The sequence below is a fragment of the Heptranchias perlo genome, chromosome 15 (assembly GCF_035084215.1).
Source record: "Heptranchias perlo isolate sHepPer1 chromosome 15, sHepPer1.hap1, whole genome shotgun sequence".
Classification (NCBI taxonomy): domain Eukaryota; kingdom Metazoa; phylum Chordata; class Chondrichthyes; order Hexanchiformes; family Hexanchidae; genus Heptranchias; species Heptranchias perlo.
This window is the reverse complement of record NC_090339.1, coordinates 7,257,631-7,274,934: the sequence shown is the minus strand read 5'-3', so window position 1 is coordinate 7,274,934 and position 17,304 is coordinate 7,257,631. Positions and strand designations below refer to the sequence as shown.

At 45.0% G+C, this 17,304-nt stretch overlaps 1 protein-coding gene across 2 annotated transcripts in view; it reads left to right on the top strand.

Annotated features, from left to right (window-relative positions):
• Window positions 1-1,097: 1,097 nt before the first annotated feature.
• Window positions 1,098-17,304, top strand: part of LOC137332675 (sodium- and chloride-dependent neutral and basic amino acid transporter B(0+)-like) — a 64,311-nt gene continuing 48,104 nt past the window's right edge. The window contains exons 1-6 of one of the 2 annotated variants that reach the window (XM_067996620.1): window positions 1,098-1,169; window positions 1,294-1,329; window positions 1,415-1,568; window positions 6,012-6,143; window positions 11,426-11,593; window positions 16,362-16,500. In XM_067996620.1, the coding sequence (XP_067852721.1) occupies window positions 1,098-1,169; window positions 1,294-1,329; window positions 1,415-1,568; window positions 6,012-6,143; window positions 11,426-11,593; window positions 16,362-16,500 (701 nt within the window). The remainder of the gene's footprint in view (window positions 1,170-1,293; window positions 1,330-1,414; window positions 1,569-6,011; window positions 6,144-11,425; window positions 11,594-16,361; window positions 16,501-17,304) is intronic. The other variant, XM_067996621.1, reaches the window with a different exon arrangement.

Sequence of the window (17,304 nt, the reverse complement as noted above, 5' to 3'; positions counted from 1 at the left end):
ATTAGGTGTGAAACCACCTGGAGCAGATAGTATAATTGGAGAGAAACCAAAAAATATAATTTAATAGTGTAAAAGTAACTCAGACAGTCCAATAGATTGCTTTAAGTTGCTGCCATTAGAAAAAAAATGATGAGCCCCCCGAATGACCGCCGACCTCGATGACTCTCCTCAATGAGCGACACCCCCCCGATGACCCCGACTCTGATGGCCAAACCCCCCCACCCTCCAATGACCCATGCCCTTCCAATGACCTCAAAACTCTCCTGATGAAACCGGAACCGCCCCCCCCCCCCGATGAATGACCCCCCGATGAACCCCGACGAACAACACCCCCCCGATGACCCCTGATGACCACTCCCAATAACCACTGGCCCCAACCCAACTCCCTGGCTGTTCTCCCATCCTACTGACAGCCAGTCTGTTAATCTGGCTGGCTGTTGGGCGGGAAATCTACAGAAAAAAAATGAAAGATGTACTTACGTCAACATTGTAAGGACATCCGGGAAACCTGTATTTCCGGGTTTCCCATCAGCAATACCCCCCTCCCCACCTCCACCCTCATCCCGGCTCCCTGTTAAAATTTATCCATATTCTCAGTATAACTGGAACAAAACCAAATATTCAAATTGTAATTTAAAAATGTAAAATGAGCTCAGGCACCAGTAGGTTCCCTTTAAGTTCCGGCATTAGAACATTTTACTCGAGCTCCTGATTGGTGCAGGAGCACTTGGTGCTGTTCCCTTTAAAAATGCAGATGTGGTCAAACCTGCAGAAGCAGAATCCCAGGACTTTGTCTGGAATGTTCTGAAACTAATGCAAATAATCTGCAAAGGACCTTTTAGTATGGAAATTGAGTAATTAATAGCAGAAATGCTCTGGGACCTTGAGTATCACCAGACCCTGAGTAAACAGAGCTAGACAAGTTTTAAACAACGTAAGGGGCTGGGTTCTGACTGTGGAAGAGTAATTGCCTGGTGTGGAGCTGAATCATCCTTAATCAGAGTACAAAGTTTGAAGACTTTTGGACAAAAGTGCCCTCCTCAAGGTTCGCATCCAACTCCTGATCAAGTGGAAGAATCGTTCATCATTGTCCAAAAATGGACAAGAGAGAATTGACTTTTTCTGGGTTCTCACAGAATGATCACCAAACACACCCTCCAGAGGACACGGTGAGTATTTTATCAAAACATGACAGTAATCTCATGTAAAACACTCAGAGGTGCTGATTTAGGGATTTTGGTGATTTTCAGAGGCTCTCTGTGGGGTTCAGGGTGTTTCCAAACTACCAACCAGTTGTTGTTAAATGGAGAACAACACAATGCTTCAGTCGTTGGGTGAAAACTGTACTTTTTACTTGAGTTCTAGTGTGACAAAGTCTAACTTCTGAGTGGGCCATTTCCTCTTTTTCCCCCAGGCTGCCACCAATGAATATGTGAGTGAAAGGGACGAGAATGTGGAACGAGGCAACTGGTCTTCGAAGACTGACTACTTGCTCTCAGTGATCGGCTGTGCTGTGGGTCTGGGCAATGTCTGGCGATTCCCTTACCTGGCTTACAGAAATGGAGGAGGTACTGTAGTGAAATCCAAAATACAGGGGAGAGAAAGCAGAAAAAAAGGGAACAATTCATTGATTTATAAAGAATATTAAATTCAATGAATCAGGGAACCCTTTATTGTACTCAGTAAATAATACAGGATTGAACATTGCTGATTTCAGGAGCAATTAATTGAATCTCACAGCTTCAAACTGTTGGCTATTTATAAAATCTTTTTTCTTGGGATGTGGGTGATATTTATTGTCCATTCCTAGTTGCTCTGAGGGCATTAAGAGATGACCACATGGTGTGGGACTGGAGTCATGTGTCGGTCAGACCAGGTCGGGGTGGCAGTGACCTTTTCAGCTGAGGACATTAGTGAACCAGTTGGGTTTTTACAACACTCCACCAGCTCTTATTGTCATTTTTTGCTCCAGCCCACAGGTTCCCAGATTTATTGATTTCAATTTCACAATTTGTCTTGATGGGATTTGAACTGGTGAGCTGTAGGTTCCTAGTCCAGTACCAGAAAAAGTTCACTTAAAGATCATCACCAAGATTAGCTGGAGAACTGGAAATGAATAAAGAAATTATTCCACCTGTCAATTCCAAAGTAAAACCCATAAACTCTGGGAATATCTTGGAGTGAGATTTATATTTCGAGAAAGACTGACACTGATCACAAACCCTTTTAAAGAAATGTTTTCTTAGTGACATTAAATAGATGGTATTTAAAAATGGAAGCATTTAAGGGGAAGCTAGATCAGTACAAGAGGGAGAAAGGAATGGAAGGAGTTGCTGATAGGGTTAGATGAAGTAAGGTGGGAGGAGACTCGTGCGGAGCATAAACACTGGCATGGACACGTTGGGCCGAATGGCCTGTTTCTGTGCTGTAAATTCGATGTAATTCTATATAAAATGAATGAGTCTTGCCAGATGTGTAGAACTGATGGTTTATTCCTTTTGAATATTACTTTCACCAGCTGTCAGTGAGTGTGTAAAAATCAGTGTCAACACCTGCTGCAGGAGCACAGTCTAACAGACAGCCAGAAGTCTCCAGAAGATTACTGTCACAACCTCATTCCTCTCTCTGGGTGCTGCACACCCATGTATAGCTCCTGTCCTTCTCTTTCACAGATCAATCACAGCATAGGAAGCAGATGAGAAGGAAGAGGAGGAGGAGGAGTATTTGATGATGATAATGACTCTGGTCCTTCTACTTCTGGGCACAGACTCTCTCTTTCACCCCCTGTGACACTCGCTTTCTCTTTAACACTCACCAACTCAGAGCTCCACTGACCTAGAAGGAGAAAGAGGAACCAACACTCGTAGAGTCACAGAGAATGAGGGAACGGGAGGAGTAAGGAGTTGGAGAGCACTCAGCTGTTTCTTGGTCAAATGACTCAGATCAGTGGGCCCTGTTCTGAAAAGAGGTTTATTGGACGGGCATCACACCTTTGTGCAGGCACTGAGGCCGATCTCCCAGAATGTGCAGCAGATGGCAGGACTCATGGTCGAGTCCATTGGCTCCATATGCAGCAGCATCAGAGGATCCTTTTCCTCATTGAAGAATTCAGTGGAGCATCTGGAAACTTCACAATAATCTGTAACCGTCCTCCCCTCCCCACAGGAGCGGCCCAGGACCAGTTGGTGCCTCCTCATTAGAAGCACAGACTATAGCCCTTCAGGCCCTGGGCAATAGATTGAGAGAGAACTGTCTTCCTGTTTATATACATTTGGGGTAAGATTACAAGAAATCCTCTCTCAGGGTTTTCAGGACCTTGTGGGAACTATTACATCAGACCGTCCACTGACCAGTGACCACCCTGACCCTGGGCTCAGTACCATTAGCACTGCAGGAGTCGACTGACATGATATTGTTCTCTCTCAGGGTAGCATCGTATGGTATCCCTCCCACCAAGCCCCTCAGAGGCTTATTCAAGTTGTATGGGGGAAGCAAGGTCAAGCGGCTCAGGCAGCTGCAACAGACATACGGAACCACAGTGGGACCTTCCCAGGATTCAGCTGTCATGGGACAAGGGCTCTTGGTCCATGAGTACAGCCAATCACCTCTCGTGGCACCGACCCTCAGGTTGCTCCTGGGAGAAGCTCTGAAATAGATTGTAGGAAGGAATGTCTAAACACCCAGGAGAAGCACAATTGTAAGAGGTAGTGTGTGATATGGAATGTGTCCTCATAGTCACTCATTAATGAGATGTTGATGTATGAATTGTCCCTGCTGTTCAATCAGCTCCTTAGTTTTAAGAGGTTTTATTGCCCTCTCAGGCTGCTGCCTTGGTGTCTCAACAAAATGTATGAAGTCTCCAGCTTTCCTAAAGAGAGAATCCATCGCCTGGTGAATACAGGCCTGGACTGTATCTCGGCTAATGTCACACAAAGTCCCATTTTCAGCCTGGAAGGAGCTTGTGGCATAAAAATTGAGAGTCTTGGTCATTTTGACTGCCATTGGTGCAGCTGTTCAGGTCATTGATCTGAGCTGTAGGTCTGAGTCCAAAGGTTATTCTAGGCGTCCTTGGTGCATCAGAGTCTCCAGAGGCAAAACTATTTTCACCCGTCCTTATACAAGCTCAGGGCCTATAGAAATATACAGGTGGAGATTGGGGGTTTGGTTCAGTCTTCTCCTATGAAGCCACAATATCCTTTGCTCCCTTTTGGGATTCTTCATCCCATTCCATAAAAATGGCATGCACAGGCTCCCCAGTGGAAAACCCAGGGTGCAAGTTTATATGCTGCATTGCGGGTAGTGGGGGCTAAAATTTGTGAGGCACCAGAGAATCCCTCACTAGACCTCAGCAGCTCCCTGGGGGAAAATAAAACAATTGAGTAAATGCTGCGCCATCAGTCAAACTTCTCCAGGTTCAGAGCTCTTTTCCATACAGCATTTCCTACAGGACCAGCTGATCCTGGTGAGCTACAACACCTGTTTTATATGGTCGTTTGTTAGACTGAGTGAAATGGGGAGGTAATGATGGGAATTTGGACTCATGACCTCACCCTGTCGTTACCGTTCAGTTTTATTGGGCTGGATTTTGCTCTGAAAATAATGATGAGCCTAAAATCGCTCACCGTTATTTCAGTGTAAATGGTAGAGAAACTTCCGGCAACTGCACATGCGCGGCTAAAATCGGAAATCCGGAAATTCCTCTCCCAGATGCCCTGCTCCTCCGCAAGCTGCACGGGAAGGACATCTCGCCGGCTGACTCACCGTCGAAATGACTGCAACAGCGCGAGGTTCCTTTCCTGCCTGATGGGAATGAAGTAATCTCGCCAGGAAAAGGCCATCAATTTTTTTTAAGGCCAAGTAAATCTTAATGAGTTGCAAACAACAGTTCTGTCACTGAAAATTTAATTTTACAAATGTGGTGTCTCATTCCTTCACATTTTAATTCTTGTTGGATGTTTAAAAAATATAATTTTAATTATTTTACTTTTACTTCCTGCCTCTTTTATCTCTGTTTTTTAATTCATTATTTCTTACCTTCTCTTTATTTCACTTTTTGTAACTGATTTTACATTGAATTCACTGTTCTAACTTACACTTCCTGGTTCTGTGTCTGTGCTGTTTATTAACGTGCTTCAATCGGATTGGTTAAGGGGATAAACAGCAGCTTGCCCCGTTCACTCAGGTCCCAGATGCCCGGGAGAGGGCGCCGTACTGGATTGAGGACCTGATAGGAGGAACTTGCAGTGCAAAAGTACATGGAAAGTCTATGGGCAAGACCAAGTCGAACGAATGGCAGGCGCCCGTCATTCGCCGCTCAGAGCAAAATCCATCCCAATATGAGCGCTGTAGAAGGGGCAGGTGCAGGAAGCACGGCCTGGACTTCCACCAGCAATTTCATTGGGCCAAAACAGATGGAAAACTGATGACATTGGGTCCCACCCAAAATCAACTCCAGGGAAAGGTCCAACACGGATATTATGGTCTGATCTAAAAATACTGAGGAAATTCAGGGCTGTGGTGATTTTTGACGTTATAATAATCTCTTTATGCACTTTGACATTCTGTAGTTTTGACAGTAATGACTGATCCTCCATTTCCTGGGGCAAAATCAATGCAAGAAGTTTCTGCTGGGAGCACACATTGTATTTTCACCCTCAGCAGCGACCCCATAATGAATTTCCTGTAAACGACTTGACTGTGCTGAAATAGAGTATTTACTTTGTGTCAGGTGCCATTTGAGACTCTCAAGTGCAATGAACTGTGGTGTTGGGAGTAATGCAACAGGATAAGAGTCTTTATGTCCATTGTGACTGTTTTGTTTTGTTTTCAGATGCTGAGTAAACTTGCAATCTGCAGTCACACTGTTCTGTCAATGACAATATTTAGTTCCTGTGTTAATGTGTAATGGACTGTTTAGTTGTTTAACATTCACACCAAAACTGCATGAATAAACCTGGTCACTCTAACATCCAAACAATCTTTTTTCAGCTTTCCTTTACAATTTTTTCCAGGTGCATTTCTTATTCCCTACACACTCATGCTGGCACTCGCTGGGATGCCAATGTTTTTCTTAGAATCTTCCTTTGGGCAGTTTGCCAGCCTCGGACCTGTTGCAGTGTGGAAAGCCGTGCCAATGCTACAAGGTTAGTGTTTATTGAGCAACACAAGCTCGGCAACAGTTTAAATGAGTAATGGGGTGCTAAATTGGGCCGTATAGCGCCCCTTGTTTCAGCGCTACGGCATCTCCGACATCCAAGATGGCGTCTTCGATGCGCACGCATGTTTCCAGCGTGACGTGCACAGAATGCCATCTTGGTATAGGAGTTAGTGTAGGTGCAGATAACGAATGCTGGAATCATGTAAAGTAGGGAGAAAATGGCTTCAATTCGTGTGCAACGTTGATTTAAAGTGATAGACACCATTTTTGGACTTAACGCTCAACTCAACGCACAGGGGGAAAATTGGATAGGGCCTGTTTTTGGGCGGGGTTAGCATGATCCGCTATTATCCCGTGCCCAGTGGTTCCTGCGCAGGCAGGACGAGACTATCTTCAGGCCTGAGGACTTAACTGCAATCTGCATTGGAAAGCAGTGTTGAACGAGGATTCTGTGCAATTTGCACTTTGCACCAGCAGGGGGAGCTCCAATCTCTTAAAGGCAGGCTGTCTTAAAGGTAGCTGGTGCCTGTTATTTTCTGAAAATAACAGTCTGCTGTCTGCACAAGAGTCTGAACAGAGATTAGACATCGCACATAAAAAGCATAGATGCAGGTCCCATCTCTATATTTACACACTGTTGAGTTATGTTAAAACATTGAATAAAGGTTGTGCACCACTAAATCCCACATCCTGCAGTGTGCATGCCAGACCTCACCAATCTGCCGATCTGAGTTGGTACCAGGTCTGCGAGTGTGCGTGCACCAAGGTTCTCTGTGATGCACCATAGGCCTTGATGAAAGAGGTGGACAGAAAAAGGGACATACTATATCCGCAGGGGTGGGGAGGGTCAAGAGAATCTCCAGACATATATGCAAAAGACAGTGGGAGGAGTGGGGGACGAAATCAATGCCAGGCGCACAGCATCATGAACATGGATGCAGTGCAGAAAGAAGTTCAATGCTTTGATGTGAGTAGTCAAGGTGAGTGAGGTCAACTGTCAAGTGGCGTCTCCTACCAAGTGCACCACGAGCCGCATCCACTCCTCCATGCACTAAACCCCCCAACACCCACCGACCAACAAACTCTTTCCATCAGTACTCAACTCTTCCAATCAGATGCTTCCTCTCACCCTCACACATTACCAGTGTTTCAAGCCGCCGACCCACAACTCACAGGCCCACACACTGGCAGCTATTCATACATGACAGGCACATCACCCAGACATAGGTCCCGCTTTCTTGCAGGAGAAGGTAGCGCATATCAGTAGGCAACCAGTGGCAGTGACATTCAGCCCCTCGAGCCTGTTCCTCCATTCAATGAGATCATGGTGGACCTGTGACCTAACTCCATATACCCGCCTTAGCCTCATATCCTTTAATATCCTTGGTTCACAAAAATCTATCAATCTCAGACTTAGAATTTGCAGTTGAGCTAGCATCAACTGCCATTTGCAGAAGAGCTTCCCAAACTTCTCCCAACCTTTGCATGTAGAAGCATTCTCTAACTTCACTCCTGCACGTCCTGTCTCTAAATGTTAGGCCATGTCCCATAGTCCTAGTATTCAAATATAGGAGACCTCTAAAAACAGTTACACATGAGTCGGCAGCAAGAAGCAATAATCCAGCCATTGACCTGTAAATCCTGCATGGTCCCTTTAAATAGTGCTGGTGGGGGTCCTCCAGGTACTCTAAGACACGTTGAGATGGTCAGGGTTAAGACTGTGCACTGAGTTGAGCGTTAAGTCCCAAAATGGTGTCTATTACTTTAAATCAGCGTTGCACACTGATTGACGCCATTTTCTCCCTACCTTACATGATTCCAGCATTCGTTATCTGCGCCTGCGCTAACTCCTATACCAAGATGGCGTCTGGTGCACATCACGCTGGAAACGTGCGTGTGCATCCAAGACGCCATCTTGGATGTTGGAGAGGCCATGTAGTGCTGAAACAACGGGCGCTACACAGCCCAATTTAGCGCCCACAGTCTTAACCACGACCATCCGAATGTGTCTTAGAGTGCCTGGAGGACCCCCCCATGGCAGGGACCATGCAGGATTTACAGGTTAGTGGCTGGATTATGGCTTCTGGCTGCCGAGACATTTGTAACTGTTTTTGGAGATCTCCTAGACTTCAATACTAGGACGTGGGGACATAGCCTAACATTTAGAGCCAGGACATGCAGGAGTGAAGTTAGGAAATTCTTCTACACGCAAAGGGTGGGAGATGTTTGGAACGCTCTTCTACAGACGGTAGTTGATGCTTGCTCCCTTGTGAATGTTAAATCTGAGATTGATAGATTTCAGTGAACCAAGCGTATTAAGGGATATGGGGCGAAGACGGGTATATGGAGTTAGGTCACAGGTCCACCATGATTCATTGAAAGGCAGAACATGCTCGCCGGGCTAAATGCCACTGCCACTTGCTGCCTCTTGATATGTGCCACCTTCTCCTGCAAAAAAGCGGGACTTTTGTCTGGGGGATGTGCTTGTCATGGTTGAATAGCTGCCAGTATGTGTGGCCTGTGAGTTGTGGGTGGGCAGCTTGAAACAGTGGTAATGTATAAGAGGAAGCATCTGGTTGGAAGAGTTGAGTACTGATGGAATGAGTTTGTTGGTATGTGAGTGATGAGGGGTGTAGTGCATGGCACAATTGGTAGAAGACGCCACTTAACAGATGACCTCACTCACCTTGACCACTCATGTCAAAGCATTGAACTTCTTCCTGCACTGCATCCATGTTCATGACGCTGTGCATCTGGTATTGGCTCTGTCCCCTACTGCCTCCCACTGTCTTTTGGACATATTTCTATAAGGCCTCTTGCCCCCCCCCCCCCTCACCCAACACCCCCCTGCCCCACTGTGGATATAGGATGTCCCTCCTTCTGTCCACCTCTTGCACCAAGGTCTCTGGTGCATCAGCAGAGAACCTTGGTGCACGCACTCTCGCAGGCCTGGTACCAACTCAGATCGGCAGATTGGTGAGGTCTGGCGTGCAGATTGGAGGATGTGGGATTTAGTGGTGTGCAACCTTTGTTCAATGTTTTAACATAACTCATCAGTGTGTAAACATAGGGATGGGACCTGCATCTGTGTTTTACATGTGCGATGTCTGATCTCCGTTCACACTCCGTGCAGACAGTTGACTGTTATTTTCAGCAAATAACAGGTACCAGCTACCTTTAAGAGATTTTAAGAAACATCTTCCCTTTAAGAGATTGAGCTCCTTCTGGTGGTGGAAAGTGCGAATTGCATTGATTCCACACGCAAGGCCCGAATGGAACGCTGATTGCAGGTGAGTCCTCGGGTGGGCCGAAACTTGCGTCCTGCCTGCGCAGGGGCCATTGGGCGTTGGGTAATAGCGTAACATGCTACCCGCGCCCAAAAACGGCCCCTATCGAATTTTTTCCCCCATAGTGATTAATTCATACGAACACACTGGTTATAATTTCCTTATCAGATGGAGATTTAAACCAGCCTTGCAGAAGTACTGTTTACAATCTGATTTGTTGTACACTTTTACAAAGACAGAGACAGGCAGTGAAGAGACAGAAACAGCGAGTGAAATGTTTTCTTTCCTCGTTCCAAATTTTATCAGATATTAGACCCAATACCTGGAGAACTCTCTATCTGTCATTCAGTAATTAACGCTGATGTTGGTTTCATGTTTCATTTTTCTAAAAGTGATGTTGTTTAATTAAGATTGTGTTAATTTTACTCATTTCATTTTGATGCAGCAACTGGGGGCTCTTCAGATCATTGAAAGGGATTTAAGGATGTGGATAAATACTTTCCATTGATATAAAGTGGAGGAGGGAATTCAGTCTCTCCTGGTGCAATGGTGTGTCTCGAATGAAAAGCATGATGAAAAATGAAATCAAATTGAGAGAGTTTTGAGAGAATGAATGGGAGCTGGTGTACTGCTTAGAATTAAAAAATAAACTAAATCACATGTGTAGCTCAACAGTGCAGCTTGTCCCGGGCAACAGTGAGGGCACTGGAGCTGTCCCCGTGTCCTGAGACAAAGGAGGAAAACATCAGCCAAGGATCCTGTCACTGATTGCCAACTCCTGCTAAACAGAACACGTGTGGGTTATGGACATTGGGTGAGGACAGGACTGGGCCCAGCTGGGATGTCCCTCCCTGTTAATAGTTAATGATGTTCTTGGGTGAAGAATGTGCCCTTGGACAGGAGACCAGAGGGTGAGCAGCACCTGTGGGACCAAACCCCAGAATGGTTTGGATCCTCAGGAAAATGGAGGAGGAGTTAACACCCAACTTGTGTAATTTAACCAATTCAGGGTTTTTCATTTAATTCCACAATTAAAAACGATAAGAAAATTGGTTTTACACTTTAAATATTTAAGTATTTTCACTAGTGTGGAGTAGGACATTCTCGGGCGTACATTGTTAGCTGGACTTTTTCCTCGACTGTCCAGCTTGAAACGTTTTGCGCTGTAATTTGCTGGAAGTGCAAGCTGGTAATGGCACGGCGAGGGCAACAGGGACCAATGAGATTTAAGGATTGGGAAAGAAACCGAGAAACCACAGGGAAAAAGGGTGAATTAGAGTTCAATGAGGTACCGAAAGATCATTAAAGAGAAGGAAAGAAAGATTGGATTAAGAGAGAGAGAAAAAAGAGACAGAAAAGAAAAATAAAGAAAAAACATTTAAAATTTACGAAATCTCCAATAATTTACCACCTGAAGGAATGAGACTCCTCAGTTTAAATTGTTCAGTTTCTGGCCATGAGAGGTTGATTGGCAGTCATTAACAACGATTGCATCGTTAAACAGGTACCTATGTTGTTCATTACCAGACTTAACTTTCTGTGGCGAGTTTAATGGGCAATTAATGAGCAAATCCAGCAAGTTCTTTAAAATAACGGGGAGGTTCAGGGTGAGATAATATTTGTGCGAGGCAAACGGCCGAGCGGCGTAAATTGACCTGCATGTTCGAGAGAATTGCAAGTCATGGCGAGTCTCTTAATCCCCTCAACTTGCTGGCCGATTTGCACATTAATAGCGGCTTGCGTTGTTAATCCACCGTTACTTTTTCATCAAGATCTGGTCCTATCATATCTCTGTGGCAAGCTGTTCTATACTGCAACACAGAATGTGAATTCTGGGCACACAAATAACAGCAGAAATTACATGGTGCCCGATTGTAACTAAACAAAATTGCTTTCTGAACAGAACTTTCACCCATGTGAAAGAATTTATTTCAAATACATAGTTTCTAATCTAAGCTCCTGTTCCTCGTTCTATTCTAAGGTGTGGGGATCACTACAGTCATTGTGCTTGCACTTGTCGACATTTCCTATTCCTGCATCATCGTCTACAGCCTGTACTACTTGTTTGCTTCCTTCCAATCCCCCCTGCCGTGGACAGACTGCTTCAGTTGGTGGGGTGCAGATGAAACATGCAGCAGGACTCCCAGAGGTATTGTGATAATTTCTATTTGGTAAATTATAGACATCAACTGTTCATTTCTCATAAAAAAATTAGTGTCGCTTTCTTCCTATTACTGTCTCTCTGCTCATCACCTTTTCCCTAATTCTTTCTCTCCTGCTCTTTCTATCTTTTTGTTTTTTGTCAGCTGTTTGTGTCTCCCTCCTTCTATCTCTGTGTTTGTGTCTCACATTTTATCTCTTGTCTGTGTATCTCTGTGTTTGTGCAAGAATCTTTTTCTCACTTTCTCCCTTCGTGTGAGTTTTACCCAAAGTGTCTCCCATTTTCTGTATATTTCTTATTCTGTGTATCTTTAGTCTGCATGTTTGCCTGTTTTATTTTAATGTCATGTTCTCTTTCCTTTTCTTCTCACCTCCCGTGGAATCCTGCTCTAACACTCTGATTTTTATTCTAGTATATAATTGTGTTTGTATTGGGGAGAGCCTGTTTTAATGGGGTCGATTTTAGCACCCGCGGGGGGGCTCCGAAAATCGGCAATTCCCGGGGCAGGTCGGGAGCCCGGCTCCATCCCGCCCACTTCCGGGTTTCCCACTGACCCGCTCACATGCACGCGCAGCCCCCGCATGTGGGACTCCCGCCGGCAATTAAAGCCGGCGGGGTGCTACTTAAAGTACTTGAGCAGGTACTTCAGGCTGTTTACAAGCCTGATTGACCTGTGATATTAGGAGGGATGGGATTTTTGCAATTGACAGAGACTGTTTCCCGTACTGGGGGAAACACTCCCAGTTCAAACGGACGTGTTGCAGCCACCAGCCTGTGGCAGCTGCAAAGGTCCATCCGACAGGTGGGGGGGGTGGCGGGGAGACCCTTAACCATCGCAGGAGGTCACTCTGTCACTTTGGACAAAGTTTGGCCTCCGCCACCCTCCTCCTAACAAGAAAATTCACCGACCTGGAACCTCAACCCCAGTGTGCGGACACACTTACCTACCTTGCGGACCCCCTCAGACGTACACCTTCCGGATACGGGCCGCCGTAGCTGCAGTCATGACCTCCTCGGAGGACGAACAGCATCACCAGCCTCGCTGGCCACGCCATCCGCCCCTGACATGTGGAGCTCCACAACACCATGCTGTGGCACATCCACCTGCACAGCAGGAGGGAGGGCAACCGCAGAGAGAGGTGCGTCGCAGAAGGCACTACCCTCAGCTTCCTGGACCTCTCTGAGGAGCAGTGCATACGAAGGCTCAGAGTCAGTCGCCAGGTAGTCGCAGACATCTGCAGCCTCCTTAATGACGAGCTGCTCCCGGCTGGCCCGAGCACCATCTTCTTACCTGTCGCTGTCAAAGTCACCACTGACCTCAACTTCTTCACATCCGGATCCTTCCAGGGTGCCACCGGGGACATCACCGGCGTCTCTCAGTCATCTGCACACAAGTGCATAAGGCAGGTCACCGACGGCTTGTTTCACAGGGCCTCACACTACATCAACTTCCCCATGGATGACCGCAGCCAGATGGAGAGGGCAGTTGGATTCCACGCTGTGGCTGGCTTCCCACAGGTGCTGGGTGTAATCGATTGCACCTGACCACCATTTTAGTGATTTGTGTACATGGACCCCTACATCTCTTTGGACCTCCACTGTTCCTAGCTTTTCACCATTTAAAAAATACTCTAATCGATCCATTTTGGTCCAAAATGAATGACCTCTCACTTACGGCATTGAAATTTGTCTGCCACAGCTTTGCCAACTCACTTAATCTATCAATGTCTCTTTGTAATTTTATGCTCCTGTCTACACCACTTACCGAACCACCTGTCTTTATGTCATCTGCAAACTTGGATATATGACGCACTATTGTGTTATCTAAGTCATTAATTAATATAGTGAATAGTTGAGGCCCCAGCACAGATCGTTGTGGGACACACGAGTCATTTCCTTCCAATTCATGTACATGCCCATGATTCCTATTCTCTGTCTTCCACTATCTAACCAATCTCCTTACCAGGTTCATAAATTGCCTTCAATTCCATGAGCTTTAATTTTAGCTAACGGTCTCTTATGTGGAACCTTACCGAATGCCTTCTGGAAGACCATATAAACCACATCCACAGGCAATCCCCTGTCAACTACTTTAGTTACTTCCTCAAAAAATTCAATTAGGTTCATTAGACGTGGCCTACACTTTACAAATCCATGTTGGCTCTCTCTAATCAGCTCAAATTTCTCTAAGTGCTCAGTCACTTTGTCCTTAATTATACATTCCAGGTATATTATCCTCTTCCTCTACTGTGAAGACTGACACAAATTAATTATTCAACAAGTCTGCCATTTCCTTATTTTCATTTACAATATTACCTGCATCTGTTTTTAAAGAGCCCACATTACCTTTGACTACCCTTTTTCTTCCAAAATAATTGTAAAAACTTTTTGTGTAAATCTTGATATCCCTCGCAAGTTTCTTTTCGTATTCCCTTCCTGCAGCTCTCACTATCCTTTTTGTCTTCCTTTGCTATTCCTGATATCTCTCCCCTTCCCCTGGATCTACACTATTCTTTGCACTTTTATATGATCTTTCTTTTGGTTTTATGTTATCTCTCACCTCTTTTGTCAACCATGGCTGTTTTATTTGGTAAGTAGAGCTCTTGTCCCTTCGGGGTAGATACTGGTCCTGTATTAAGCTAAATTTGTTTTTGAACACCTCCCACTGTTAATCTGTAGTTTTACCCGATAACAGTTTTGGCCAGATTGCTGTCATTAGTCTCCGTCTCTCCCCATTAAAGTCAGCCTCACCAAAATCTAGAATCTTAGTAACTGTGTTACGTTTCTCCTTTTCAAACCTAACATTGAATTCGATCATATTTTGATCACTGTTAGATAAATGTTCCCTTATTGTTAGATTATTGACTAAGTCTGGGTCATTATTCATTAGTAAACCTTGTATGGTCGGTCCTCTTGTTGGTTCTAGAACACATTGCTCTAGAAAACTATCTTCAATGCACTCAAGAAATTCACCACCTTTCTGACTTGAGCTACTCAGCTCTTCCATATCAACATAAAAATTAAAATCTCCCATTAAAATAACTCTGCTTTCGCTACAAGCCTCTGTAATCTCTGAATTATTACATTCTGCCACTTCATTGCTGCTATCAGGAGGCCTGTAGACAACTTCTATTATAGTTTTAAATCCTCTCTTATTCCTCAATTCTAACTATAGAAAGCTGATTGTTTTCCCTTACCTACATCCTTTCTTACTAATGTTATAATAGTATCGTGAATCAATAAGGCTACCCCTCCTCCTCTTCCAGCTTCCCTATCCTTTCTAAAGACCTTATAACCTGGAATATTTAACTCCCAATCATGACCAGCTTGCAGCCATGTCTCAGTAATGGCCACCATGTCATACCTCTACAGTTTGAAAGTTATTTACAAAAGATTTGCTTCATTCTGAGAGTTGCAATTATATTATTTTCAGATGATCTAAATACCCAGAAGTGATCCTTTCAACAAAGTCGTCTTCCCTCATCAGGTTCCCTCCCCAAACAACAGCTTATTCCAAATCTCTGCTTTCTACCTGCACGATGATCTCCAGCTCTCACTCCCCCAATAGGTGTTCTCCCCATTTCTTTCCCCTTTCCAAACATAGTCTGTCTCTCTCCTGAAATGCTGAAATAGTCATAACCATGGATGATGTCTGACCTTATTATACAGACTGGGACTGTGGGTGATGTCTGACCTTATTCTACAGACTGGGACTGTGGGTGATGTCTGACCTTATTATCCAGACTGGGACTGTGGGTGATGTCTGACCTTATTATACAGACTGGGACTGTGGGTGATGTCTGACCTTATTATACAGACTGGGACTGTGGGTGATGTCTGACCTTATTATCCAGACTGGGACTGTGGGTGATGTCTGACCTTATTATACAGACTGGGACTGTGGATGATGTCTGACCTTATTATACAGACTGGGACTGTGGGTGATGTCTGACCTTATTATACAGACTGGGGCTGTGGGAGGGTGTGGAAGGGAGATGAGGGGGAGAGATGGAGGAATGGGAAGATAGGAAGAGTGGGGGAGAGAGGGGCAGAGATGGGTGAGGGGAGGAGAGACAGGGGGATCAGAGGAGGGGAAGGAGTGATGGCAGTCAACATTTGCTCATTCAGGGAATGAAATGTTGCCTCAGCAGAATCAAGGATCTGCAGAGACCTGTGTTACCCTGGGGTCATGTGTTACCAAGGGGTCATGTGTTACCCTGGGGTCATGTGTTACCAAGGGGCCATTTGTTACCACAGGGTCATGTGTTTTACCTCGGTAAACATAGAAATGGTGAAACAGGAGTAGGCCTTTCAGCCCCTCGAGCCTGTTCCGCCATTCAATGAGATCGCAGCTGATCTGTGACGTAACTCCATATACCCGCCTTGGCCCCATATCCCTTAATACCTTTGGTTAACATAGGTTTTCATATCCTGAGTCCTTCTGTGATAATCACGATTCATTGAAGGAACTGTTTATACTTTAAAGCCTTAATCTAGTCTTGTGATTTGTAGTATTACAGAATCTGTCAAATGAAATCTACCATTACAACCAGAGTGACCACCAGAGCTGGACTGTGCTGTGAGTGGAGTGTACAGACTGTACCTCTGTGTTCTGACCCATCTGCAGCCTCACCCATGTGATGAAAGGGACTGGACTGATTCAGTCAGAGTAAAACAGTGGCCCTGATTGTATGACAAGAAATGACAGCATCGTTCCCGATAAAATATATTTCTAAACACATTCCACATTTTCTAGATCCACTCTGCAATCTCACTCTGGATGACGGATATTTTGAAATAGTTAATACAACATGGCTGCAGGAAAACAATGAAACTTGCACAAATGGATCAGAAATCTACGTTCCTCACCAGGGTCCAAGTGAGCAATACTGGGAGTAAGTAAATTACTACAGATAGCTGCACCTATAACCTGCACAGCTGTACCAGTAGCTTCCTCTTGGGAAGGTTAGTTGAGTGAATGTCCTGTTTAATGACTGAAAAGTTGTTTGATTTAGATAGAGGTTATATTTACATCATAGGTCTGTTATAAAATAACGTCACAACAGGGGCTCTTTCATTAGTTAACAGCTCCCTGGTTTCTAACACTGTCGGTTTACTTTAACAATATTTATACAGTGAAATCTTTATTGAGCATTTTTTATTTTCTTGTTATTCAAGGAAGAAATTCATCACGAGAACTCCTAAAAATTAAATGGTTAAAATATCTATGAATGATATCCCTTTCTCTGTGTTTTTAATTTTTTTTTATTCATTCATGGGATGTTGGCATCGCTGGCAAGGCCAGCATTTATTGCCCATCCCTAATTGCCCTTGAGAAGGTGGTGGTGAGCCGCCTTCTTGAACCACTGCAGTCCGTATGGTGAAGGTTCTCCCAACAGTGCTGTTAGGAAGGGAGTTCCAGGATTTTAACCCAGCAATGATGAAGGAACGGCGATATATTTCCAAGTCGGGACGGTGTGTGACTTGGAGGGGAACGTGCAGGTGGTGTTGTTCCCATATGCCTGCTGCCCTTGTCCTTCTAGGTGGTCGAGGTCGCAGATTTGGGAGGTACCGTCAACGAAGCCTTGGAGAGTTGCTGCAATGCATCCTGTAGATAGTACACATTGCAGTCATGGTGCGCCGGTGGTGAAGGGAGTCTTTGTTTAGGGTGGTGGATGGAGTGCCAATCAAGCGGGCTG